The sequence below is a fragment of the Lepidochelys kempii genome, chromosome 23 (genome assembly GCF_965140265.1).
Source record: "Lepidochelys kempii isolate rLepKem1 chromosome 23, rLepKem1.hap2, whole genome shotgun sequence".
Taxonomy (NCBI): domain Eukaryota; kingdom Metazoa; phylum Chordata; order Testudines; family Cheloniidae; genus Lepidochelys; species Lepidochelys kempii.
The window spans coordinates 4,016,130-4,043,849 of NC_133278.1; the positions used below are offsets into that span (position 1 = coordinate 4,016,130).

General features: G+C 56.4%; 1 protein-coding gene across 2 annotated transcripts; it reads left to right on the forward strand.

Moving 5' to 3' along the window:
• LOC140902161 (transmembrane protein 87A-like) lies at positions 1-27,030 on the forward strand. Of its 2 annotated transcripts, none has more exons than XM_073321920.1 (20): positions 1-184; positions 3,721-3,787; positions 7,373-7,461; positions 8,800-8,919; positions 9,269-9,325; positions 11,335-11,559; positions 12,129-12,234; positions 13,159-13,223; positions 14,196-14,379; positions 15,348-15,447; positions 15,961-16,054; positions 16,611-16,682; positions 18,305-18,413; positions 18,911-18,969; positions 19,465-19,568; positions 21,052-21,131; positions 22,340-22,401; positions 23,040-23,092; positions 23,870-23,900; positions 24,505-27,030. In XM_073321920.1, exons 1-20 carry the CDS (start codon positions 53-55, stop codon positions 24,544-24,546), a joined length of 1,851 nt encoding a protein of 616 aa, XP_073178021.1. In that variant the 5' UTR covers positions 1-52; the 3' UTR covers positions 24,547-27,030. The 2 variants fall into 2 exon arrangements, with proteins under 2 accessions (XP_073178021.1, XP_073178022.1); XM_073321921.1 differs by lacking the exon at positions 16,611-16,682 and adding an exon at positions 17,338-17,406.
• The last annotated feature ends 690 nt before the right edge of the window (positions 27,031-27,720 follow it).

Below are 27,720 nucleotides of genomic sequence, written 5' to 3' on the forward strand. Positions count from 1 at the left end.
CTTTCCCCCCGGCCCCTGCCCGCGCGTCACGTGGTGCCGGGCCCGGAAGAGGATGGCGGCGGCCGCGCGGCGGGGCGGTGGGGGGACGCGGCCTCTCTCGCTCCTGCTGCTCCTGGCGCTCGGGCCCGCGGCGGCCGGCGGGGCGGGGTCCGAGCCGGGGCGCTGGACCGTGAGCGCCCGCAGCGTGAGTCGGCGGCGGCGCGACAGGGGCGGGGCCTGTCGCGACAGAGGCTCCGCCCCCTGCGGGGGGGCTCGCTCCCCCTCCCCCCCACTAGCGGCTCCGCCTCGGCGCAGTAGCGCCCCCCCCCCCAGGTCGGGGGTCAGAGTCTTCTGGCCCCCTAGGGAGGGGGGAGACCGATCCCTATGTACAGGGGAGCACGAAGGAGGGGGCGCCCTGCTCTGGCCCCCTATAGAGTGGGGGAGGGGGCGGGGGCGCCTGGCCCCTATAGAGTGGGAGACATAGAGATTGGTCTGTCAGGGTCAATGAAGGAGGAGGTGCCCTGTTTGGGGCCCCTATAGAGTGGGAGGGGGCGAGCCGGGCCCCTATAGAGTGGGAGGGGGCGAGCCGGGCCCCTATAGAGGTGAGACCCGGCCCCTATAGAGTGGGAGACCTAGAGATTGGTCTGTCAGGGTCAATGAAGGAGGAGGTGCCCTGTTTGGGGCCCCTATAGAGTGGGAGGGGGCGAGCCGGGCCCCTATAGAGTGGGAGGGGGCGAGCCGGGCCCCTATAGAGGTGAGACCCGGCCCCTATAGAGTGGGAGACATAGAGATTGGTCTGTCAGGGTCAATGAAGGAGGAGGTGCCCTGTTTGGGGCCCCTATAGAGTGGGAGGGGGCGAGCCGGGCCCCTATAGAGGTGAGACCCGGCCCCTATAGAGTGGGGGGCGGGGGTGCCCTGCTCTGGACCGCTGTGTTCTTCCAGACTAGGGGCAGGGCTGGCCTCCTGTGCAGGACCTGGGCTGTCCCACCTGTTTCTTGTTGGCCTTGTTCTTCATAACCAATGAGCCCTTAAATGAGCCTTTAGGTCTCTCCTGTTCCTGAGGAACATCAGGAAGGGCTGTGGGCTTCCTCGCTTCACCTGCAGCCTCCGCTGGGGAAAGGGGGATCAAAATATCCCATTGTTGCAACTTTGGGAGCCCTAGTGTAGACAGGAGCCCTGTGCCTGCTGCAGCTTGGTGTGCGAGCCTTGGTTGTGCTTGGGCTTCCAGCGTTGGCAGGGGTGGGAAATGTCCTTAGCATGGGCTCGCTCCTGGGATCGGGGCGGGTGTACTGTGAGATCTGGCCTTTTAACGGAGTGCATGCGAATCGTTTAACAGAGATGTTCTTTCTCCGGCATGTGCGTTAGTTTTCAAGGGGTGTTCAAATGCCCTAAAGTTTTAAGCAGTCTGCTTTACAAATCCACTCCCTCTTTGACTTGCTGCAGCGTTCAGTGCCTTGCGATGTCGTAATGCCACTGGTAGTCCAGTCGCTGTGAAGTCTCCCGCGTCAGACAAGACCTGATTGTTATTTAACAAATAACTGTACGATGGGTGGGAGTGGCTGGAATCTTCTGCCAAGATCCAGGCCCCATTGTGCCAGGCCTAGTGCAGACTGTGAAAGAGTTTCTGTCCTGAAAAACATCCAATTTAAATAGAAAAGAGAGGGAGACAGGGTGGATTTTGGTCCCTAAATTGCCATTTGGGATCTGATGCCCAGAGAATGACTTCTGTAAAGTAAACCCACTTCAGAATTGGGAGTTGAACACAGAGCCCCTGGATCCCAGTCCAGTGCCTCAATCCCACGACCATCTGGATTCCTAGTATAAAATACACACAGGAAATAATCTTTCCTTCTTTATATAACATAAAGAATCTCAGGGTTTTTTTCCTTTGTGTCACTATTAAGGCCAGGGAGCTGGGAAATCTGGGTTGTATGCCTGGCCCTGCCATTGATGAGTCACTCTCTGCCTCCGTTTCCCTATCTGTAAAATGGGGGAAAGGGAATGGGAAAAGACTTTCCTTCCACTGTTGATTGTGAGGTTTAATTTTCTGACACCTGTAAGTGGCTTTGAATTCCTTGGATGGAAAAGGGTAGGAAATAAAAGTGTATTAATATCCCCCATTCAAAATATTCCTTGCTTCTGTCCCACTGGTGCGATCTGGCTGTAATGGCAAATTCACCGGTTATTTCCTCTGGAGAGCTACTGAACATACCTTACAAAGAGGGCAATGGATTTGTGTTGACGAGCCAACATCAGTGATGTTCTGAATAATTGAAGAACTGAATATTGACCGAATAGAATGTACCTCGGTCAATATTTACCTCGAAAACTTAACAGTCATCTGGGCACGAAGACAGTACTTGCTCGTTGCCCTATGATCAGTCAGTTTATTAATAAGATCTCTTGATTGGATCAGTGCACAGCTGAAAATCCTCAATGTCTGGTACAGTCTCTAGGTACCAGGGACAATGGGATGATCTTAGCATAGTGGGGACGTCTCTCTACCCATAACAGCGTCATCGGAACGTCAGAAATAAGGACCTAGCTGAGACAAAGTGCGTGCAGTGTTTAGGGCTGGGTGCCTGTATCCTATTCTCAGCCCTGGATGGGAGTGTGGTTTGGGGGCGGGCAGTCCGGACTCCTGGGGATCTATCCTTAGGTGGGAGTAGAGCCTACTTAGCCTAGTGGGGCTGGGAGTTGGAGCATATGGATTCTAGGCCTCCAGTGGGATGGGGCTGGGATCTAGCCGTTGGGACACCTGGGTTCTATTCACAAAGTAGGATGGGGGCGTTGAGCAATGGGAGTCAGGACTCCTGGGTCCTCTGCCTAGTTCTGGGCCGGAGTGAGGTCATTGTTGTTCAAGCAGAGGAACTGGGAGTCAGGACTCCTCAGTTCTCATTGTGGCTCCTCCGCTGTGTCTGGGCGTAACACATCACCTTGCTTCCCGGTCTGTGGATTTGGGCGCACCTGCTGCTGGAGGCTGTTGAGACTCAATTTTAGTTCATAAAGTCCTTTGAGATCCTCCACTGAGAGTGGCCGGGCGTGCTCAGATTTGACTGGTTTTTCCCAGCCTACTTCCCCCTGTCGGAACCATGTTCATGTGCTGAGTTGTCAGCCCAGGTGATCAACTTCCTACCAGAGACCCTTCCACCAGCCCTGCCCTGGAGGGGCCTCCTGTGGGAGTGAGCCAGGAATTTGGCCTGCTTGGGTCACTTGATCCCCGGCCAATAACATGTTTTGTTGGCTGAGCTCATTGCATTCACTAATCACCCCTAGTCCCCGTGTGCCATCTCCCAAGGGACTTTCTACCACCCCCACCCCACCCCCACCCCCGTAGCAAGAGAGTTTATCCAAATAGACATGACAGGGTGGGAAGGGAAACAGAAGTGGAAGAGCTGGGAATGGGACACAGGTCTCCTTAGTACCCAATCAGTGCTCTAACCCCTGGATCATGCTGCCCCCTAATACAGCCCTTTCTCGTTGGCTCTTCTGAGGACAAGCCAGGGGGATAAACCTCTGCTGTTTCTTAACCCTTCTGCCCTTCCCCAGAAGCAGCCATGCAAAATTTTCTGCACTCCAGGCTATATGCAAAGCTGTTTGCCTCAAGTTGCTCATTTATGACGATTCACTAGTACACATTTCCTGGCATCGGTTTGTTTAGGGGATCAAAAAACCCTTCCCTGTGTGTTTTCTTACCTTGTGACTGAAACAGATCTTCTCCCACCCCCCTTGCCTTTTCAGAACAGCACCAAGAACCTGTTTGTGTTCTCCAAGACGATGTTCAATGGTTCCTCGATCTCTCTTCAGGGTGAGTAGCTTCAGATGTGTTGAAAGGCTGGGGAGCGGGTATTGGGCATATTCAAGACAAGCCCAACAAAATCCTCCAGCTAAACCGTGCAATATGTTTGGGTCAAAACAGGGAGACCCGGATATCTAAAGCTGGGCTCCTTAAATTATATGGGGATGGGCTTGTCAGAGTCCAAACAGCGTTTGGGGGATGTTTGGCCGTTTTCAAAACATTTTCCCAATGTTTTGCGCAAAGCTTTGTCTCGGTTGATCTAGTTCCTTGAAAAACATTTGTATTTTCCAACGGGAAACTGTTTCAAAGAAGATCTTCCAACAAACTGTGATAAGTACATGCCTCAGTCTTTGCATGATCGGTCCTTAATTAGGAGCCTAAATATGGAGTTTAAGGAGCCTAGTTTTAGGCACCCAGATTTGAAAGCTTTGATCACAGCTCTCCTGAGAGGGAAGTAGTAAATCTAGAGAAATAGAGCTATCCAATAAATGGAAAGGATTGTCTTCCCGGCTGAGGATGTGAGAGAGATTCCCAAACCTGATCCGTTCTTTTTAGCTGACAGATCTGAGGAGCTGTCCCAGACTGAGGTGTCATTAGAGGAGGTTTTGGAACAAATTGATAAATTAAACACCAGTAAGTCATCAGGACCAGATGACATTCACCCAAGAGTTCTGAAGGCACTCAAGTGTGAAATTGCAGAACTACTAACTGTCGTCTGTAACCGATCATTTAAATCTGCTTCTGTACCAGATGACTGGAAGATAGCTAACGTGACACCAATTTTTAAAAAGGGCTCCAGAGGTGATCCCGGCAGTTACAGTCCTGTAAGCCTGACTTCAATATCGGGCAAACAGGTTAAAACTATAATAAAGAACAATATTGTCAGACATATAGATGAACATAGTTTGTTGAGGAAGAGTCAACGTGGTTTTAGTAAAGGGAAATCATGCCTCACCAATCTACTAGAATTCTTTGAGCGGGTCAACAAGCATGTGGACCAAGGGGATCCAGTGGATATAGAGTACTTAGATTTTCAGAAAGCCTTTGACAGGGTCCTCACCAAAGGCTCTGAAGCAAAGTAAGCTGCCATGGGATAAGAGGGAAGGTGCTCTCATGGACTGGTAACTGGTTAAAAGATAGGAAACAAAGGGTAGGTATAAATGGTGAGTTTTCAGAATGGAGAGAGGTAAATAGTGGTGTCCCCCAGGGGTCTGTACTGGGACCTGTCCTATTCAACATATTCATAAATGATCTGGAAAAAGGGGTGAACAGTGAGGTGGCAAAATTTGCAGATGATACAAAATTACTCAAGATAGTTAAGACCCAGGCGGAGTGCGAAGAGCTACAAAAGGATCTCTCAAAACTGGGTGACTGGGCAACAAAATGGCAGATGAAATTTAATGTTGATAAATGCAAAGTAATGCACACTGGAAAGCGTAGTCCCAACTATACGTATAAAATGATGGGCTCTAAATTAGCTGTTACCACTCAAGAAAGAGATCTTGGAGTCATTGTGGATAGTTCTCTGAAAACATCCACTCAATATGCAGCAGCAGACAAAAAAGCAAACAGAATGCTGGGAATAATTAAGAAGGGGATGGATAATAGGACAGAAAATATCATGTTTCCACTATATAAATCCATGGTACGCCCACAGCTTGAATACTGCGTGCAGATGTGGTCGCCCCATCTCAAAAAAGATCTATTGGAATTGGAAAAGCTTCAGAAAAGGGCAACAAAAATTATTAGGGGGATGGAATGGCTTCTGTATGAGGAGAGATTAATAAAACTGGGACTTTTCAGCTTGGAAAAGAGACGGCTAAGGGGAGATATGATTGAGGTCTATAAAATCATGACTGGTGTAGAGAAAGAAGATAAGGAAGTGTTGTTTACTGCCTCTCATAACAGAGGAGCTAGGGGTCACCAAATGACATTGATAGGCAGCAGGTTTAAAACAAACAAGAGGAAGTATTTCTTCACACAATGCACAGTCAACCTGTGGAACTCCTTGCCAGAGGATGTTGTGAAGGCCAAGACCATAACAGGGTTCAAAAAAGAACTAGATAAATTCATGGAGGATAGGTCCATCAATGGCTGTTAGCCAGGATGGGCAGGGACGGTGTCCTTAGCCTCTGTTTGCCAGAAGCTGGGAATGGGTGACGGGATGGATCACTTGATGATGACCTGTTCTGTTCATTCCCTATGGGGCACGGGCCACTGTCGGAAGACAGCATACTGGGTTAGATGCACCTTTGGTCTGACCCAGTAGGGCCATTCTTATGTTCTCTGTAACCCACTGAGCTGGGGCATCTAAAAATACCGTGTTATTTTAAAAAGCCCTTTGGATCATATCAAAACACAACTTTTTTATTAGTCATGTAAGCAGCTACTGAGCTCGACACGCAGTCCTCCCGGGGGAGAGAGAGAGATTACATTTAAAACAAGCCCAGTGTCTAGTGAAGGTCACACATTGACAGTTACATGTTTCTTAGTGCCGTGCACAAAATATATCTATCATCTTGTTCCGAGGACCCAGGGAAAATGTTCCAAAGCATCACAGAATGTGTCCCTTTTTTTTTTTTTTTTTAAAGCAATTTTGATTGCAAAAGAATACGAAACATCGGCCCTGAGTTAGCAGGGTACCTAAGCTTTGAGCATGGAATCCGTTCTGCTGAAGCTCGTGAGACCCCCGTGCTGCGTTGCTGAGCTCAGGGGTTCAGAAGTGCAAGTTGGGTCCCCCAGCATTATACAATTGGCTGGCAGATCACGAGATTTCAAAAAATAATGAGTGAAAACACAACTCGCGTTTTGATTTCTAGTATTAGACTCTCAGGGGGAGGGGGTGTCCCATTTTCCGGCTTGTCTTGATTCTCACCTGATCACGTGAATCCAGTAGCTGGGGCTTTAGGCATCAGATATCAGCAGTGCCTGCTTACGTGCTTTCAAGTTAGGCATGTGCTCAGGGGCTTCGCTGACGTGGGACTGTGACAGCATCATGTTGAAGGTTTATGTTCTTGGGCAGCCGAATGCAGCTTGGTTTTGCTTAGTGCCTATATGTTGGAGAGGAAGCGAGAGAAACCGAGAGAAACCCAAAGGAAAACTGACCAGTCCTGGGTTGGCCGTTCAAACTGAGCAAGGTCCCTGGGCCTACGGAATCCAAAAGATTCAGCCTCTGCTGATGGGACCCAAGCAAATCACTCTCTCTCCGAAAGAGACGCCATGTGGCTAGAGCTCTGGACTGAGACGTGGGAGAGCTGGCTTCTGTTCCTGGCTCAGCTGCTGAGTGAAGAGGTCAAGTCCCGTCCCTGCCTCAGTTTCCCGATCCATAAAATGGTGGTAATGATACTGCCTCGTCTATCTACTCCTGTCTAGTCTCCCTCTCCCACCCCCATCAGACCATCACATGCCCTGGCGGTGGGGGAAGGGGTCCGTGTTCTGTCTCCATACTTCTCCTGCCAGTGCTGATGTCATCCCAGCTTTTCCTGCTGAGGATGCAAACAGCCTGCATTGCCCCTTGTCGGTCGTGACTCCAGCTCCGCTGCTGGGGTCTCGGGGGCCTGTTGGCTGGGCGCTGATGGTGCCTCTGCTTTGCAGTGCTGGCAAAGGAGTGCTCCCCGGGGGTGACCCTGAACGTGACCTGGTACCTGCGGAGCTCCCATTGTCACAACGAAGTCTACATAGACGTAAGCACCTCCGTGTCCTTGCGGCCTGGGCTCTGATTGCGGGGAAGGCCTGGGCAGTGGGGGAAGAAGAAGAGGCCTGGAAAAGGCAGAGGAAGTGGGGACAACTGGATGGAGGAGGCATTCAAAGCAGGCTGGTTGGAGTGAGAGCTCTGAGCATAGAGGCTTTGGACACCCACTCTCCCAAAGGGAGCACGGTCCAGTGGTTAGAGCAGGGGGCTGGGAGCCAGGACTCCTGGGTTCTGTTCCTGGCTCTGGGAGTCCAGTGTGTTAGTGCATGAGACTGGGGGCGTGGGGTGGGGTCAGGATTGCTGGCTTCTATTTCCAGCTGTACCACTGACTCCCTATAAGCCCGGGCAAGTTCTTTTCCCCTGTCCGTACCTCAGTTTCTCCCTCTGTGAAACGAGGATGGTGCTGACCTTGCAAGAGGACGGTGGGAGCTGGGATTGTGAGGCATCATTAACTGTGTGTAAATCGCTTGGGGGCCATTGGATCGAAGATGCCCCGGTACAAACTAAAAGAGACTAACGAGGGTATGATTGAGGTCTATAAAATCATGACTGGTGTGGAGAAAGTAAATAAGGAAGTGTTATTTACTCCTCATCATAACACAAGAATTAGGGGTCACCAAATGAAATAAATAAGCAGCAGGTTTAAAACAAACAAAAGGAAGTATTTCTTCACACAACGCACAGTCAACCTGTGGAACTCCTTGCCAGAGGATGTTGTGAAGGCCAAGACTATAACAGGGTTTAAAAAAGAACTAGATAAGTTCATGGAGGATAGGTCCATCTATGGCTATTAGCCAGGATGGGCAGGGATGGTGTCCCTAGCCTCTGTTTGCCAGAAGCTGGGAATAGGTGACAGGGGATGGATCATTTGGTGATCACCTGGTCTGTTCATTCCGTCTGGGGCACCTGGCATTGGCCACTGTCGGAAGACGGGATACTGGGCTAGATGAACCCTTGATCCGACCCAATATGGCTGTTCTTATATAAATCTGGTTTAACTAATCTGGGTTAATTCACAGTAATTTTCCCTAGTGTCCACGTGTAGACTAAGCCTTGGGGGGAACTAATGGTGGGGGTGATCTCTTTCCTCCTCCTCCTCCTCATCTGCTGGGAATATGGCCCCTCCCTCCTGGACTCTCATTGATTCACAATGTCATGGCTGTCCCTGGGGTGGGGAGGAATCAGGGAGGAGTCCCCCCCCCCCCCCATCTAGGTTGTTGGCTAGAGCGTATGGAGCAGGTGATGGGCTATTGGGATCAACCATGTGATCGGTGTCCCCTGGGTGGGGAGATCTTTGAGCCTCAGACCTAGTCTCTTCCCACCCCTGCAGGAGAAGAGAGCAGAGACTTACCTGACAAATTACAAGACCGAGCTGGAACCGAAGAGCTCTGGCCAGTACATCCTACGCTCGTATAAACCCTTCAACTGCAGTCACACGGTCCCCCTCGAGGTGAGTTCCCTCTGGGGCCGAGGGCTGGGAAGCCCAGGAAGAGAATGGAGCTCAGATCGATGTATTCAAACAGAGCTCTTAGGAAGGGGGGTGGGTCTGATGACGGGGTGGGGGGCAGGCAGGGGGGTCTTGGAGTCTTTGGGGGTGTCCTGGTGGGGAGCCGATGCAAGGGTGGGGGGCGGAGGGCGGGCTTTCTAATTCAGCTGCTTGAAACAGGAGGGGATTGCGATAACTGGGGGCTCTTTGGCCATTGGAGGGGGGCTGGGGTCCATGTTTGTGGGGTTCCCTGGGGCGCCATCCTGCTTTGTGCCCGCTGCTCTTGGTGACTCTCTTCTCCCTCCTCCCTTAGCTGAATGTGGAGAGTTTCGAGCTTCCCACCCGGCTGGATCGCCTCCAGGACTTGCAGGTGGGTCACCCCAACTGTTGGGCTGCCCCGCTTCTCCCCCACAGCCCTGGCTTCAGGCCGGTCATCGAGGCCAGCTGGCTGAGAGAGAGGTACTCCTGGTTGCGGGGGGGACCACAGGCACTCTCTGGGCTTTCTGCTTGGCGTTGCCTGGCCCTCTGATGCGGGGTATGTAGGGGACAGCCCCTCCTTCCCTGGCCCGGGGGTAAGAGCTCTGATCACCTACCCTTTCATGGCTTGACACTTTGCTCTAATCTAGGGGCTTGATGAGGTCCTGTGGCTCTGGGTTTGAGTAGTCATTGGTTCTGTAATTGGTTCTGTCCTGCAGCTACGCTGCTGGAATCCTGGCAGGTCTTGCAAGCTAAACAGGATCGGCCCTGGTTGAGGCTTGGATGGGGAACCCAGCGCGCTTCGGGAACCAGGGTTTGATTCCTTATTGGGTGGTGACTCCAGAGCAGCACTAGGGGCCGTTGTGCTGCAGGAAGAAGGATGGGTGACTGGGTAGAGGTGCTTTCCCCTCCATCAGCCCTGGCGATAAGGGGTGCAGTGCTGCTGGTGGGCGGGGCTTGGTAAAGGGCCCTCTCCCCTCTGAATCCCTGCTGACCCCAGCACAGCACCGTGTCCCTAGAGGGACAATCTTTCAGGTAAGAGGTCTTGATCGCTCGTGCTGATTGTAGATCCAGTGGCATTTTCCCCAAGAGTCAGTGTGCTAGCCGTGGCACCCCAGCTGAATTCTAGTGTTGGCAGTTTCCTTCTGCCTCCCGAACCTTGCCCCCTTGCAAATTCAACTGGGCAGCGATTCTTCCTCACTTGCTTTTCTAAATGTGTGAGCTGATATGTATTTCTTGTTTGCAACGGAATAATATTTTCGCTTCTTGTAAGCGGGACGTGATGCAGGGAGAAAAATTCCTTTGCCCGCTACCTATAACTGAATAATATCTGCACCATCCATTCTGTCCGTATTTTTTAGTTGCAAGAAGCTGCTTTGAAACAAACCATGTAGGTAGCTCTGATTTTACTCTCCTCATGGTGTCCAGTCCAGCCAGCTGGGATTTGTACCTAGAACCAGTCGGAAAATTTCCATCGAAAGAGTTTTCTGTTGGAAAATGCCATTTTGATTAAATTGGAATTTTTGGCAAAATCTTACAGGTTTCTACGATGTTTCCCCTCAGGAAGAAAGACTTGGGATTTTGACATTTTTCTAAAACGTTCTGTTTCAAAACGAAAGCTCAAAACTTTTCGGTTTATAAATGTCCTTTATTTTATGTATAAAAGGGTTTTCATCGAAATGTTTTGAGTTTATTGAAGCAAAACATTTTGATTGACTCAAAACGTTTTATTTCCAGAATTTTGTTTGGCAAAAAAATTAGAAAATTGGGCATTTTGCCCCGATTTGGGATGAATTATTTCCTGCTGTGTTTATTTTTCACGGGACGGACCATCTGTTTCCAGGTCAGCACACTTTATGCCTTTTCTTGCTTCTTTATGAGGGATAAAAGGGCTTGGAGTGGGTCTTCAATTTAAATAATAATAGTGTATATGTGTACCCTAAAAATAGCAGTTATGTCTTAATTACCCTAGATGTCTCCTTGGAAGTCCCGGAGATCTGGACTGGGAGCTCTCCTGGCAATTAATGGTGTATTTAACAAAGAGTCGCTCTCCCAGTTGTTCGATCTGTTTGAGTTTAAATGTGAAACAACACTTGAAACAGTCTGAATAAACCTGCTTGCTTTCTCAGTCAAGTGTCCTAACCCTACCGATCTCCAGTTGTCCTTAGTCTCCCAAGAGAAAAAAATTGAGTTAGAGAAGACCTGGATTTCTAATGTAGAAGAAATTTCTGCAGTAGAATAAAAGCACTTTTGGTGGCCTTTATCCATCAGAAAGATGCCCTGAAAAGAGCATATACCCCCCGCCACCCTACACCACCATTTTTCCCCCCCATGGAATCTTCTAACCCCCCCCCCACCACCCCCCAACATACACTCTTGCCCCTCAATTTCTGCGTTCTGCAGCAGCCGACCAGGGTCCAGCGGCGCAGGACCGTGGGTACGCAGTCCAAGGATGACGCCAAGGATGCCGCAGGGAAGCAGAAGTCGTCTACTGTTGAATTGGCCGGTGCGCCTGGCAAAAATCCAGAGGCGGCAGGGAAGCCGAGCGAGACCAAGGGGGAGAAACTGGGCCCGGGAAAGACTGACGGAACCAAGAAATCAAAAGCAGAGAGGCAGGACAAGTCGGAGGTTGGTGACCGCGACAGCTGGCAGATCCCATGGGAGCCAGTTGGAGTGCTTGTCGTCATGGTTAGGGTTGCTTTCAAGGAGCTGCTTGTGTCTGTAGGACTGGATGGAGCCAGGCTCAGGTAGCCCTCCGATCCTGGTGCAGCTTGGCAAATACTGCCCTAGCTTGGCTTCCTCAGTACACTCTGCTGCCCCCTACTGGGTAGAATCAGCACCGCTCGAGTATGTCATTGGCTGAGCCAAAGTTGTATGTATAATCCCAGGTTTGTCCACCCACCACATGCCCCAGGTTTTTTTCTCCAGCATAGAAATCAAGAGAGAGTAGTCTGCAGCTTGGATTTTCTCCCCAGGCTGCAATAGGGCTCCTCCCTCCACGCTGCTCAGCCCACACCCTAGGTCCTCTTCCCCACTCTTGCTGTTGCTGGGTGGGTTAACGAGTGGCCCATCCCAGGGAGTGAGAACCCCTGATTGTGTTTGCTGCTCTGCAGTTTGGGGGTCAGGTGAGGGTGGAAGGTTTGCTCCTGTGGGGGCAGAGTGCCTCCTGTGGGTCACTCGGGCTTGTCTCTTTGCAGCTGTATGCCTTAGCCGAGACCTGGGAGGACGGGCCCTACATGTTCATCCTGAAGATTGAGGGGCAGAACAGGGACCCAAAAGCTGCCTCAAACTGGGAGCTCACAAGTAAGCACAGCCTGAGCTAGGTAGCTGCAGCCTCCCCTCTCCGCTCCCACATCCCGGGTTTGAATCACTGGGGAAGCAGGTGTCTTGGTGCCCCTTGAACAGGACAGCTGTGTGAGGGAAGGGGTGACTCTCTCCCTGAGGGAGCTGAGAGAAAGAGGGAGCTGTCCTGGGGAACAGGCTAGGGTGGGGGAGCTGCCATAGGGGAAGGGGATGTGGGGAGGGAGCGGTGACTGTCTGGAAGAGGGGAGGAGTGACTTTCCTTGGGGAAGGGGTGGGGGAGGCCGGCTGTCCCAGGTGAACAGGGTTTGGGCTGGAGACAGGTAGCTGCCGAGGGCAAGTAGGGGTGCGTGTGGGTAGGAGGGGGGAGTGAGGGTGGTGGTAGAGAGGCCAGGGGAAGGGGGCATGGAGCGGGGGTGGATGTCCTGGGGGGGTGAGGGTGTGGGGGGGGGAGCTGTCCCAGAGGGAGAGGGTGTAGCCATCCCAGTGAAGTTGGTGGGTGGCAGTTGTCCCATGGAGTTGGGGCTGGGGGAGGACCAGCTGTCTCAGCATGAGTTGGGGGAGAAGGAGTGTGGGGCAGGGTGGGATTTGGGGGTTTGGTGGGAGGTTGTCCCACTGAGAGGGGCGGGGGGAGGGGGTAGCAGCTGTCCCAGGGGAGTGATGTGGGGGAGGGGCAGCTGTCCCAGGGTGAGTGGGGGGTTCAGTGGGAGGCTGTCCCAGGGAGGGTGGGGGGCGGGGTTGGGGAGAACGGGACAGATCCCTGCAGAAGGAAGGAGGCAGAGAATGGGGGGGGGGGGCAGCTGGTGGAGGGAGGTGGCTCCCGGGGGGAGAGGGGCGGCGAACGCGGTTGGAGAGCAGCTGTTGTGACGGGCGGGCTCCTTGCCTCTGGCTGCTTCCCGGCACCCAGCTGTGTGTCTCCTTCCCCAGTTGACGTCCGGATGAAGCACCCTCTTTACCAGTATGTCTCCGCCTCCGAGTGGCCGCTCATGGTGGTGAGTGAGCAGAAGCAGCCCTGGGGTCAAGGCTCAGGGGAGGGACCCGACCCCCGGGGCTGGCACGGTTTGGGGAGCGCAGCCCGGCGGTCTCCATGGCCGTGCTAACATCCCCTCCCCATGAACGCCGGGAGTTTTAAGTGGAGACCAGCAGCTGCTTTGGCTAGGCCCCCGTCTCTTCACCCCAGGCCTGGGGCTGCTGCCACGTCTCGCTGCTGGCCGTTTCATGGCCTCCCGGTGAGCATGTCTGCCAAGCCCCTGCCAGCTCTGCTGAGCGTTGTGGGTAACGGCCCAGCTCTGCCTGACCCCACTGCCTTCCACTGAGCGCATTCTCCTTCAGCACCATGAGCTGGGATGCTGGCTGGTCTTGCAAGCTAAGCAGGGTTTGGTCAGGTTGGTACTTGGATGGGAGACTGCTGGGGCATATCCCACTGCTGTAGGAAGGGACATAGGGGGTAGCCTCTTTGGGCCAGTTCTGAGTCCAGCATGGTGCTAGGAAGCTCTGCAGAGCGGGGTGGGGTGCTCAGAAGGGGGCGCTCTCCCATCAGTGCTGCATCATGGCACTGGAGAGGGTTTTGTGCCGCAAAATGTGGGGCTCCGTAGGGGGCGCTCTCCCATCCAACCCCCATGCCCCATTATGGCACTAGGGGATGCCAACCTGCAGGGGCTGGGAGGCCCGGTAGGGGGCGCTTTCCTTTTGCAATCATCCCTTCCCCGGCATGGTGCTAGGGGGCACTGTGCTGCAAGTGGCCGCTTCAATAGGGGGCGCTCTCCCCTCACAGCCATCGCAGGCCCCAGTGCAGCGCTAGGGGGGCACCAGCCCCTCAGATCAGGGCTGATCTCAAGGCCGCAGGGCAGCGTTGGTGATTGGGGTGGGGGGGAGTTGCTGGACAGCCAGGAGCCCCCTCCAATCCCATGGCCGGGGCTCTGCGATCAGGCCTGTCAGCTGCGCCGCTCTCCCGCCCCCCGCAGTTCTACATGGCCATGTGCATCGTTTACGTGTTCTACGGGGTGCTGTGGCTGGGGCTGCTGGCCTGCTACTGGCGGGACATCCTGCGCATCCAGTTCTGGATCGGGGGTGTCATCCTGCTGGGCATGCTGGAGAAGGCCGTCTTCTACGCCGAGTTCCAGAGCATCCAGGGCCAGGGGGTGTCTGGTAAGTGCGCGGGCCCCCGGCGCAGCTCCCACCCAGCAGGGCTCGCCCTCGCTGGGACCTGGGTGGAAGCCCTGGCGGGGGGTGACTCAGTAGGGGGCGCCCTCCCCGCTTGGCACTGACCCCAGCGAGGCACGAGGAGGCGCCAGGGCCAGGTGGGGATCTCAGGAGGGGGCGCTTTCCCCTCGCAGTCCGTGGTTACAATGCACCACCTGGTTTTAGGGGGGGGTTCAGTAGGGGGCGCTCTCCCCTGTCAGCGCCGACCCCAGACCTTTTTGGCTGCCCTCAGGCCCAGCAGCTCTCCCCCTGGGTTGTGTAGAGAGCGACAGGAGAACACTTTGTCCCGCTGGGCATCAAATGCTGGGAAAATCTGCTCCCCCTTCACCAGCCTCCTCCTTGTCTCCTCTCTTCTCCCCTCTGCATTTCCTTGCGTCATCTGGCCTTAGCACTGCTCCTCCAGCAAGCGAGCCAGGGTCGCTTTTCCCCTCCGACGCGGTCACCAGACGCCCCGGGATCAGTTGTGCTCGGTTCCCATTTGGAAGCTTCCTTGAGGGTCGTGCCAGCCACGTGCGAACCGCCTGTGGGCTGGATCCAGGCCAGACCCCAGCCCTACCCCAGTTTCTCGCCAGGAACGAGCCCAGATTGCCCCAGGTCTGTTTCCGTCTCTGCGTCGTCAGTCCGGCTCCCACTACATGGTGGCATGGGACCGATGTAACGGGTCCGAAATGGCACCCGGCTCTGGTTTCTGATCCTTTTTTGGGGGGCAATTCCCTTTCTTCCCAGTTCTCAGCAGCTAAGTTGGCAGGCAGGCAGGCAGGAGGGGTTGGGAGGTGGCTGTGCCTGGCGGGGCTCGCCAGGGGGCATCTGTGCACGGCAGGGAGAGGTGGGGGTGATGGTTTGTGCCTGGAGTGCTGCGCCCCACCCTTCCTGTTCCCGCCCTGGGGTGACGTTGCTTTTCTCTCCCGTTCCAGTCCAAGGGGCCGTGATCTTCGCCGAAGTGCTATGCGCCGTGAAGCGCATGCTGGCCCGAGTGCTGGTCATCATCGCCAGCCTGGGATACGGCATTGTCAAGTGAGTACCTGGGGCTGGGGCCCCGGAGAGAGTGGGGGAGATCGGGAAGTGGAGGGGACAATACCAATGGAAGAGACTTGAGAGTGATGCCTGGCAGATTAGCCCATGAACCCTGGTGGATGATCCCTGGGTAATGCTGCTTATAGGAACAAGGAGTTAAATTCCTTCCTGCCCCCGCCAATGACCGGTTACGCCCTGAAGCCTGAGAGCTCACCTTCCCCTCCCTGCAGGAAGGGTAGCGCGTTCACATATGGGTCGTGGGGAGCGGCTCCATGCCTTGGCTGCGGTCGGCGCAGACTCCGATTGGGGGGCGGGGGCCTGGTCGGAGATGGGTCAGACCATGTGTGGGGAGGACGGGGTGACCATGCCAGGCGTTGGGGGGTTGCATGAAGCTGAAGGGGGTGGGGGAAGCTGGAGGAGGGCGGCTCAGCTCGTGGACGAGCCCCCTCCTTTCTTCCCTGGCCCGCCCGCCCCGTGGGTGACCCTGGTCCTGCTCTCTGTGCTTCTCTGCAGGCCACGGCTGGGCGCCCTGCTGAACCGGGTGGTGGGCGTGGGGCTGATGTACCTGCTTTTCTCCATCATTGAGGGCATCCTGCGAGTGAAATCGGTAAGTGGGGACCTTGGGGGAGGAGGGGGGCACCACCAGCCATGGGCAGCCTGGAGTCACGGCCCCAGTGACAGCCTGATTGGAGCCACCGGCTGCCCCGCGGCAGGTGGGAGACTGTGCCTCTGAACAGCTGTGGTGGCAGCTGTTTCTGGGGGCGCCAGGAGGGGGGGGGGTGCAGCGGAGGGGCAGGGGGCATCTTCGGGGACAGCTGTCTCTGCTGAGCAGGGCTCTCTCTCCTGGCAGCCTTATGCGCAGGAGAGGAACTTCCTTGGGGTCCAGCTCCCAGAGGGGTTTGCCCCTGGCCCTGTGGGTGTCGAGCAGGGAGGGGCTGGCTGGTGGGACGGCAGCTGGGGGGTGACCATCATAACCTGCAGGGAGGGGTGGATGGTGGGGGTGGGGCTAAACTGGGCAGAGGGCGGGAACTGTGAGCGGGGCTCCTGGTGTGGGCGGGAGGGGAGGGGGGTTGAGCTGGGGGATGGCCTGGGCCGGTGCGGGTGGGTTGGCTGGCCCTGCTCCCTGATCCCTCAGCATCTGGCTCTTCCCTCCCCACACCCAGGACCAGGGTAGCACGGCCACCCTGGTGTGCGACATTGTGCTGGCCTTTGTCGATTCCTGCATCGTCTGGTGGATATCCTTTACCCTACGCCCCCGGGGCCGCCATCCTCCTGCCCTGGCCCCCACCCCACCGCAGGCTCGCTGGGGGAGGAGGGGCAGCCGGGGGGCAGGCCTGACACTCATCAGGTGGGGACAGGAGTGACCTCAGCCTGGGCTAATGGTCCCAGCCACCGGGTGCGCAGAGTGGGGCTGGGCTTGCCAGGGACAGCCTGTGGGGGTCGCCCTGGGGCTCCCTGTGAGAGGGAGGGCGGGGCCAGTTGGGGATTGCTGCCAGTGGGCGGGGCTAGCTGTGGCAGGATTTCCCTTGGGGCGGGGCCTAGCTGTGGGGAGGTTTGCCCTGAGGTTCCCTGTGGGAGGGAGGGGCGAGTCGGGGCTAGGTGGGGCTAGTGTTTTGGTCCTCCTTGTAGGTGGGGGCCTCCTCTTCTCTAACCAGCTGTTCTATATGGGGGTGGTTTGGGGGGGGCATCCCTCCTTGCTCCCGAACTAACCACGGCCAGCTCCCCCCCTCGCAAAAAAGCCACCCCCCGCTCTATGCACACGGGTTGGACTGTCGCTGTCTGTGCTGTCCTCCCGCACCACCCCCCTTAGCCGTGTCTCCTCCTCCTCCTCTCCCCCCCCCCCCCCCCCCGCAGCTCACCTTTCTCTGCTTCTCTTCTCCCCCTCTCCAGGCTCAGGATGACTTGGTGCTGCTGGCTGCCATCCCTTTGGCTATGCTTGACTCTGCCCTCTGCTGGTGGATATCCTGTGCCACCGTGGGTCTGTCCGAGCTCGTCCGCGCGGCCTCCCCTCCCCTCCCCTCGCGCTCTCTAACCTGCTAAGATCCTCCTTTTTCCGGGTCCCCAGCGCTGCCTGGGTCCGGGTCTGACTGCTCTGTCCAGTGTGAGGTTATGGGCTGATTGGGCAGTGGGGGCTGGGCGTCAGGACTCCTGGGTTCCATTCCCCATTCAGGGAGGGGGATGTAGTGGTTAGAGCGGCGGGGTGAGGATGGGTGTCAGGACTCCTGGGTTCCATTCTCCATTTTGGGAGGGGAAGGGGGTCCAGTGGTTAGAGCAAGGGGACGTGGGGTCAGGACTCCCGTCTCTGGGAGGGACTTTGATATAGTGATTGGAGCAGGCGGGGGCTTCAAGGCAGGACTCCTGGGTTCTATCCCCAGCTGTGCGGCTGGGGGGAAGTGATCACAACTTCTGAGTTGTATTCGTCGAGTTTGCTGTGTAGTATTGAGGGCAGCCTGTCTGTGCCTCAGTTTCCCTGTCTCTAACATGGAGATCATGACCCTCTCCCCCTCCCCCCCAGGCCTCTTGGGGTGGAAGGGGCTGGAGGTGGCAGAGGATGCTTATTAACCATTTCCTGGCCCTTGGGGAGTCGGGGGGGGGGGTGTGTGCATTGTGTGCTATCAAGTACTTGAGACAGGTAATTCTGATGTCTCCACCCACCTGACCCCCCCCAACCCCCATCTGAGGTGTCCCAGAATGCTTTGCAGTAGTCCCCATTGCTTTATGGGGCATACCTGGGGGAGGAGCCCAAGTCAGACATCATGGAATGGGTGGGGGAGGGCTGTAGCGTCTTTGAGGAGGTGAAGCCCTCCCCACCAATCCTCTTGGCGTACCCCGTTTTTTTTCCCTTAACGGGCCGCACATCCTCATCAGCCTGGTGCAGACCATGAAGCTCTTGAAGCTACGGCGCAACATGGTGAAGCTATCCCTGTACCGCCACTTCACCAACACCCTCATCTTTGCCGTGATCGGTGAGTTGGGGACGCGGGGGGGAGGGGGAGTGCACTGAGAGCTGGGCCCCCTCTTCCAGCGAGCAGGATCCTGCAGGGCAGGTCTCTGAGGCCACTGGGATCCCTTCCCCGGCTCTTGGGCGGCCGTGCCCCCGGATCAGTCTGTGACCGGACAGGGATGATTGGCTCTTGTGCCCTCCCCAGAGGGTGGGGGCCATGACCCGCTGAATCCAAGGGTTCAGGTAGCTGATGCCAGTGCCCATTGGGGGGGCTCTGGCTGATCCCCAGTGCCCACGGGGAATTGGGGGTGCCCCAGGGAGGGCCTTCTGCCCCCTGTGCTGGTGGGGACTGCGGGGGATGCACCTGGAGGGCTCTGGCCCACCCCCTATTCCGTGGGGAGTGTACCCAAGGCGGCTCTGAATGCCCCCAGCCCCAGTTGTGATGGTAAAGCTGAATGAGGGGTTGGGGGGGACCCGCCTGGCAGCCGTCGCCCTGGTAACAGCCTGTCTCCTCCCCAGCATCCGTCATTTTCATCATCTGGACCACCAAGACCTTCCGGCTTGCCAAGTGCCAGTCGGTGAGTAGCCAGGCGCTGCCGGCAGGCTCTGATCCAGGAGTGCCCCGGGCAGTCGGGCCGGCACAGTAACCCAGTGAACAAGAGCGTAGCCTGGGGGAGGTCAGGTCCCCTGGGGAGGAACTGGGCCTAGGTTGGCTGTGGAGGCTGCATGGGGCTGCAGATCCATGCTGCAGCGTCTAACCCACCCACCTGGCTGGCTGCGACCCCCTGGGGTGCTACCAGCCGGAGTCTGCAGGAGCTACTGTTGGGATGCTGAGTCAGGACTCCTGGGTTCTATTCTCTGCTCTGCCACTGATTCACTGGGTGCCCTTGGGCAAGGCACTTCCGCCCCGTGCCTCAGTTTCCCCGTTGCTCCATACCTCTCCTGCCTCCGATGGGAGGCTGTGCGGCCAAATGTCAGGGGTGCTGTAGGACGACCTGGGGATGATGGGGCTTCCATGATGGTCCTGCCTCCCCTGGTTCACTCCCTTTCCCGCTTGCCCTTGCCCTTCCCAGGACTGGCGGGAGCTGTGGATTGACGACGCCTTCTGGAGGTTCCTCTTCTCCATCATCCTGCTGGTGATCATGTTCCTGTGGAGGCCCTCGGCCAACAACCAAAGGTGCCTGGACCCCCCGCCCCCTCCGGGCTATACTCTGCCACGCGCTTGGCGCTCGAGACTGGGGTGCATGGAAGGATCCAACCTAGGTGTCATCTGTAACGCCAGTGCAGATCACCCGGGCAGAGCAGGCAGTGAAAGCATCTAGACTGGGGCTTGGCTGAGAGCTGCGCTTGGCTCATTTTCCAGGGATGAGCCTCCATTAGAAAGGATGGTATCTGGCAGCAGGGAAGGAGCTCTTTGGGGGGTGCTTGTTGCCAGGGAAGGGCCGCTGGGATGGGAGGGGTCAGTTGTTGGGGGAAGGGTGTTTCAAGATGGGGAACTGCGATGGGGGAGTGGGGAGATACATCACATACTATGCTGTAGGACCATTGTGAGCATCGGGTCTAACCTCCTGCATAACCCGCCCAGCCGTTCCTGCATCCAACCCAGATCTGGTGGCTAAGATGGAGCCACATCTCCACCCAGGCACTGGCTGCTTCCCCCGCCCTGCCCCATGGGGTATTAAACCCCCAGGTGATGCCCCCTTAAAAATATCCCTGCAATTGGCATGGCCTTCTGTTTGAACTTGGGCAGATCTTTTAGGAGTTATTTTGGGGAAGTCCTGAGGCCTGCATTACACACGGTCCAGTAAGGATTCGATTTTGATTGGTAAATGTCAGTAAACATTGATTTCACCACAAATAGGCAAACCAGCGAGAGAAATGTTTCCATCTGTGAGAACTGAAATATACAGCAGGGCAAAGTAAAACGAATGCTGCTTCAGAACTTCTTAGCCTTTGATTTCAAGCTATTTATCTCATATGTTCTGACGTGTGATACTGACCGTTTCTGTTTTAACGGTTACAAAAAATGTCACTTTGTGAATCTTAGCATCTGTCGTTAAATAATTGGCTGTCCCCACTCCCCCATAATTTCCCACAACAGTGAAAATTTAAATTAAAAAAAAAAAAGCTTAAAACCCAGAATTTTGCACACCTGTGAAAATGAAAATACAGTGGAACCTCAGAGTTGCAGCCACCACGGGAACGGAGGTGGTTCGTAACTCTGAAATGTTTGTAGCTGTGAACCAAACACTCTGGTGGCTCTTTCAGAAGTTTACAACGCAACATTGCCTTTAACACAGCTTTGAAACTTTACTGTGCCAAAAGAAAATGCAGCTTCCCCTTTATTTTCGCAGTAGTTTGTTTCACACAGCCCTGGGCTGTATATTCTGTCTGTCTCTGCCGACAGATCGTGCACCTCGGTTCCAAATGGGGTGCGCGGTTGACCGGTCAGTCTGTAACTCTGGTGTTCATAAGTCTGAGGTTCTACTGTAGCTAATAATGCGGGGGGGGGGGGATGCTTAAACATACATCGATACTCTTTGAAATTATTGAAAAGAAGAATCAAATTCTGCCGTGGCTAGTTATCCAGGAGGATGATCACAGTTGTCCTCCTGGCTATGGGATCTATGCATTTGTGAACCATTGTGCTGTCTCAGCAGATATGCGTTTGTGCCGCTGGTGGATGAAGGGAGTGAGGAAGAGGACGAGGAAGAGGAACGTATGGTGAACGAGGCCTTCGGTAAGTCTGATCTAACAGGATGCTCCCCCAGACCCTGGACTCCCGTGTCTGTTGCTTGGGCCGGGGTAGGAAGAAACTGGTCTGAGCTCAAGTGACTCCCTTTGCTCCTTACCTTTCGCCCTGCTGTCTCGGTGCCCTGGCATGTGGCTAGCTTGTACTCATACACCCCCTTCTCCCACCCCCCGATCTGTTCCGTACCTGAGTGATGCTAGGCAGGTGGCTGTTCTCTGGTGTACCTGTCCCTTTAAATTTTCTAGGGCTGGGAAAGTCAGAGCAAGTTAGGGGTCTAAACATAATCCCAGCGCTAGCAACTGACCAAGTGCATCCCCCAATCAGTTATTGCACCCACCATGCTCTGCAGCGGTAGCCAATAATCAGATCCACCCTGTAACCCACCTGGGCCATTGAGCCCTGCTTCACGTGGGGTGTGCAGGAAAGGGTGAGCGAAGCCCTTCCTGACCCCTGCTCCCTGAAGCATGAGCTTGATTTCCCCTTAACTTAGCAGGGCTCTAAATGATCAGAACCATGAAATGATCCAGCCGCAGGGTTGGACTTCTGGCACGGCTACCTGCATAGCTTCTGCACTGTGTGTGTATGTGCATAGGGGAATATATAGGGGGCAAGGTTATTTTTGCCCTGTACACAAAGATAAAGATGTCGGACAGTAATCCAAGTATGTAAGTATGAGGTAGGCAGTGCTGTATAAGGGTCAGAGGAGTGGTGACAGGCCTGGGAGTCAGGACTCCCGGGTTCTCTTCCTGGAGCTGGTTGGAGAGTGAGGTCTAGTGGTTGGAACAAGGGAGGCTGGCTCTGCTGCTGATCTGCTGTGTCATGTCCCCTGCTGTGAGAGGTAGAGATAACACTTGGGGGGGGGTGTTGTGAGGGTAAGTGGCGTGTCAAGATCCCTGCGATCAAAGACACAAGAGTGCGGTGCAGGGGTGGGGTTGGCTCGGCCCCGTTCGATGGGCAGTGGTGGCTTCCAACCAAAACCTCTGTTCCTAGTGGCTCCTGTGTACCCTGCCAGCCAGGTAGGGGAGGGATCAAACAGAGCAGCAGCTGTGGCCCCGAAATGACTCTGGCCCACTAGATCGTGCATGAAATGCGAGAACTCTGGGCAGCTGCAGCAGGAGGTGGGTGAGGGCCTGCTCCTAGTTGCTCCTCCATTGACCCTCTGGTTTGGGGCGGGGGGGGGACTATCTGTTTTGCAGAAGGGATGAAGATGCGGGGTGCAAAAACTGAAGCCAATGGGATCCTCAAAGGCAGCAGAGTGGTAAGGAATGGGGTCGGGGGCAGGGGCTGCTGATCTGGCTCGTGGCTCCCCAAAGGGGCCTCCACCTCTCCAGGGTCAGGCTCTGAATCGGGTGCCGCCCTGGCCCTACATCGGAGCCCTTTCGGCCCCTGTCAGCCCAGCCGAAGGAGCGCGTGGCTGCAGCGGGGTGAGTCAGGGTGAACCGCTTCCACCAGTGCGCAGCCAGGCAAGGTTTGCAGCTTGGGCTGTGCTCCTCTTGGAGCTGCAAAGCTAAGCAGGGTCGGACCCGCTTAATACGTGGGCGGGAGACCCAAGAGACTGCAGGCATTGTCCTTGGTGACTCCGTGGCAAGGGGTGAGCTCTCCCCTCTGTCTCGGTGCTAACCCCAGTCCGCCCGTGTGGCACTAGGGAGCGCTGTGTCCCAGGGAGCGGGGTTGAGGAGCTGCTGTCCCCTTACACTCAGTGTTCACCTGCATGGTAGTGCTAGGGGGCGCTGTGGTGCCCCTCACCACCCAGTGGCTCTAGGGGGCGCAGTCCCCTCCCATTCAGTGGATTCTGTGTGGTGGTGCAAACTTCGGGCTGATGCGCCCAGTCTGGGGGCTGCTCCCCTGGACTCCAGCACTGACTAGCTGTCGTTCCCCCCTGACCTTTCTTTGCAGGATGAAGATTTGAAATGGGTGGAGGAAAACATCCCGTCGTCTATGGCTGACGTGTAGGTTTGAGCGCGATCCCTGAGCTCGCCGGGCCCTTCCCTCCGTTGGCCGGGGCAATCTAAGATCTTATCGTGCGTCCCTCGAGCTTCCCCGTGGGGTGATGCTGTGAGGAGGACGGTCTGTTCGTATGCAGGGCCTTTGCGTGCCGCGCTGGGCTCCTGGCCTGTTAGCTGTCATGCTAACCGGGTTTTGAGCTGGACCCTGAGTGGGAGACCACCGAGGGGAATGCCCAGTGCTGGAGAAATGGTATTAGCAGGGGCTGCTCACCTCTGAGGCTGTACTGACCCCAGTGTGGCACAAGGGGGCGCTGTGCTGCAGGGGGTGAGGCGGGTGGCTCTGTAGGGGGCGCTCTCCCCTGGGAGTCAGTAATGACCCCATTGCCCTAGCCTGGCACCAGGGGGCACTGTGGAGCAGGATGGGTGGCTCAGTAGGGGGCGCTCTCTGCTTGGAGTCCGTAATGACCCAGTACGGTACCGGGAGGCATGGACCAGGAGGTGCAAATACCTGGATGAGAAATGACCCCCAAACCCTCTCCGGGAATATCCCCTGGTCCATGCTGTGGGATTTGGGATATATGGCTTCAGCATCCTGGCTGAATTCCTCTCCGACAATGTCCAGATTCTCCCCGTCCCCAAGGGGTAAGATCCCCCCCTCGCTTGGGACCCCATATGCCTTGAGTGTGAGCTTTATTAAACAGCTGTGGGCAGATCCGTCTGTCCCTCAGAGGGCCTGCGGCTCTCAGCACCTTAATTTCCTGCCTCTCTTCCCTCTTGCAGGGTGCTACCCCCTTTGCTGGACTCCGATGAGGTAACCCTGCTTTTCCTATTTAGAGCCCCAGAGATTCTCCTCCCTGAACCCGCAGGTGGCATCGCGGCTCCATCCTGGGCTCTTAGCTTGCCCGCTCCAAAGAGCACCTATGTATACAGAGGGCAAGGCAGTGGGTCTCTTCCCCTCGGAGCCAGTGTAGCGCTAGGGGGCGCTGTGCTGCAGAGAGCAGGGTAGGGGGCGCTCTCCCCTTGCAGTGCAGCACTAGGGGGCGCCGTTCTCTTGTCTCTCCGACCTGCTAGGAAACGGAGGCACTGACCACTCATGGTCACCCAAGGTCCCATCCACCCCTTCACAAGAGCCAGGAGTTTACCCAGCTCCGCGTTCTCCGGGTGACTCCGTTCTGCCTCTGTCTCCCCTTCCCGCTTTAGTCGGGCGCAGGGTTTTCCTTCGCTCTCTGCTGTTGGGTAGCTCGGTCCCCCTTCATCAGCTGCCGCGCCCCACCCCAGAGGTGGCCGACACACAGTGATCTCTTTTCGGTGTCAGCGTTTAGCTTGGAAGCAGCAAGGAGTCGTCCTAGGCATGGGGGTGACTCTTCTCCTCCCCGTGGGACCTCACAAGGGCCCTTTTTTCTCTCCGGCTCCAGGAAATAGTGACCACGAAGTTTGAAATGTCCAAGATGGAGTGAGGGAGGAATCCGCCCAGCTGCGCTGCAGGATGCGCCCGGCTTCCCTCCGTGGCCCGTTGGGGAAGGAGAGTTGTTGGTGGTTTTTCTTTTAATATATATATTTGTATATGGTTAAAAGATTATTTTATTACCTTTAAGTTTCTAATACTCGGGCTTTGACGGACTGGGGAGCTCTCCCCTGCTAGCAGCCCCCGGAGAGCACCCCCACCTGCGGAGGAAGACCAGGATGCACCTCGACCGGGATCGGCTTCTTTCTCGGACTGGATTAGGAAGGAAAGGGTTTTAGGCTGCTCCGGGCCTCTGTCCCGCTGGGGAGCGGCATTGCCTGGACACGTGCAAGTGGTTTTCTAATGGGTCGGGGGGAGTGGCGGTGTGGGCTTGGGCGGAGTGGGGAGTGACAGGCGGACGCGTATTGGGTGCGCCTGTCATGGGGTTCTTGCAGGGGTGCCCATCTTACACCCGGCCTTTAGACACCGCCCCGGATCTGCTAGGGGGTGTCTGGAGGAGGCGAGGGGGGTCGATGTAAGTGGGATGGGCTGCTTTTATATGGGAAGGCAGGCCGGGAGCTTTGTGTGGGGGCTGGGTGTGTAAAGGAAGGTGGGAGGCATGCTGGGTGCAGATGGCAGTGAGGGGTGGCTGGCAGTGATGGGGTAGGGAGATAGACTGGCTCTTCTGGGGCTGCAGGCAAGGCTCGCCCCGTACCCCGTTGCGTCCTGGGACACTCCCTGCCGCGCTGGTCCTGCACGGGCAGAGCTGGCATCAGTTGGGACCGCCGGACCCCTCGCATTCTGCTGCCAAGACCGGGACGCTTCCTCTTTCCAGCCCGGAGAGAACCCACGTGCCGTGTGCATCCGCCACCGGGCGCTGGGGAGGGGACACCACCACGCTGCGGTGGATGCTGGGATCCCGCTCGGCGGCAACTCTGGACCTGCCTGGCATAGCGCATCCTCCCTGAGCCTCTTTGACTCCAGCGGGGGCCGCTCAGGGTTTTTTCCCCCAGCTGGGCACTCGCCGAGGCGGATGGAGTGCCAGGGCTTGCCCGCCCCGGAGCCGGTGCCCTCTTCTCCGACGTGGCTCCCAGCCGGCACAGCGGTCGCACCGAGAGACCCATCCAAGATCCGCTGACGCCCCGAGAGGAGAGACACCTGATCTGTGCCGGGGCCCCCAGTTCTGGAACTGACATGGGTCACGGGTCGGTGCCCGTTGCCAGGGCGAACAGGTGCCTGGTGCTTGCTTCAGGCTGAGCCCGGCTCCAAACTGGACCTGGCTCGGACTGGGAGGAGGAGGAGAAAGTAACCACCACCAGTAACAACCAGGGACCCGGAGCCCCCACCCAGCCCTGCAAGTCACCCGGTCGCCTGCCTCTCTCGCCCGGCTAAGCAGCTGTTTGGCGGCTGTCTGTTGTGCTGACAAGCCAGCGAGCTGGAAAATCATTCGCCTGCTGCTTTGCCCTCTGCCGGCAGGAGGGGGGCTGTGATTGGCTGTGTCTGATCTTACCCCCCCCGCATCTCCCTCTCCTCACTCCTGAGCCAACAGGACATTAACATGGCAACAGCGGGTGCCAGGGGCCACTAAACTCAGCCCTGGAGCCCGACCAAACCTGCCCCGTCCCTGGGCCGCTAGAGGGCCCCCGCGGGACTGAGGGTGGCCCGTGGATCCACGTGAGTGGGTGCCTGCCGGACTTCTGGGCACCGCTGAGCAACCCTCCCCCAGCTCCCTCTTGCAGGTGCGATTCCCCAATCCCTCCCCTGCAGGCGCTGCCCCTTCTCCGAGGGGGGCTGCGACTTCCTCCAGCAAATGCGGGGAGTGGTGGAGCCACGTCCCTCCCCAGTCTGTCGGGATGGGGTGACTCCTCTGTGAGCCGTCAGAAATTGACACTGATGGCCTTGGGCATCCTCTCCCTATAAACACACACTCTCTCTCTTCTCTCCCCCCTCCCCCCCATTAGCCTGGCATGTTCTCTCCCTATAGCTCCACCATCTCCTCGTCCTATAACCCCCCTACTGAAATTCAGTAAGCCTCTGCCTCCCACATGCCAGCCTGCGCCCCCCGACCCCGGACCCCAGCTTGACCTGCTTTAAGGGCTGCCAGTCCCACTCCACCGCCCCTGCCCGTTCCACACCGACCTGCATCCAGTCCCACGCGCTTGACATTTTCCACAGCAGTGCCCTGTCCTCCGCTTTGTGTTTACGTTGATTTCACCTGCCCGGAGGCAGATCCCTCCCCGATCTCATGTCTCTCCGGGAAATCTTCCTTTTCCCGTCTCCCCGATTCCTGCCAGCTCTGGCTGCGCCAGGAGGGTCTCTCACCCGCTTACTTTAATTTTAAACTGTGAAATGCTTTCCAGGCTGTCGGGCGGGGCAAATTCTGCCCCCATCACGGGCCGTTTTTTGGGGGGGAGCACGGTGTATTGCTTTGTTTTGCCGGGAGGGGACTCTGTCTGTGTTACATCCACTAATGGTAAAAAGAAGTCACGATTTGAAACCGTCCTTGTGTGCTTTTAATTTCAGCAGTGAAATTTCAGCCCCACCGCTTCCCGTTGGTGCCCTGGCTGAAAGACGCTGCCCGCATAGTGCTGACAGAGAGCGGGGCCCGTGGGGCCAGCTACTGCATAGATACCGGCCTTGGCCCAGCCGAGGTAGGGGCCCCATTGGGCCAGGCGCTGCAGGGATGCAGGCCATATCCTGTGATTTTCCCTTCTCCCCGCACCCCCTCAACACTGGTTTCTGTGCTGATCGCTAATAGACCAGGGGAGCTTAGCAATAGGAAACGCAGCTGGGCACGGGGTTCTGTTCCCGGCTCGGGAAGGCAAAGTAAGGCCAGGAGCCAGGACTCCTGGGTTCTATCCCCAGCTCTGGGAGGGGAGTAGTGTCTAGTGGTTAGAGCAGGATTAGGCTGAGAGTCAGGACTCCTGGGTTCTGTTCCTAGCTAGTATCTAGTGTACTGGACTGGGATGCAGGAGATTGGGGTTCAATCCCTGCTCTGCCACTGCCTTGCTGCATGACCTGGGGCAAGTCGCAGTCCCGCCCTGTGCCTCAGTTTCCCCATCTGTAATAATACTGACTCCATCCCATGACCAAGGTCCAGTTCTGTCTCCAAAGGATGTCGACTGGGCTGCGCCTGGGTGGTCGGCCCCTAGAGCTGCCCCTGCTGCAAGGACACACCAGAGCTCCT

What these genes read in the sequence shown, in the direction of transcription:
- LOC140902161 (XM_073321920.1), top strand. Translation starts at nt 53, where the DNA reads ATGGCGGCGGCCGCGCGGCGGGGCGGTGGGGGGACGCGGCCTCTCTCG. An exon ending in GTCACACGGTCCCCCTCGAG is followed by an intron (nt 8,920 to 9,268) that starts GTGAGTTCCCTC and finishes CTCCTCCCTTAG; the next exon opens with CTGAATGTGGAGAGTTTCGA. An exon ending in CCTCATCTTTGCCGTGATCG is followed by an intron (nt 18,414 to 18,910) that starts GTGAGTTGGGGA and finishes TCTCCTCCCCAG; the next exon opens with CATCCGTCATTTTCATCATC.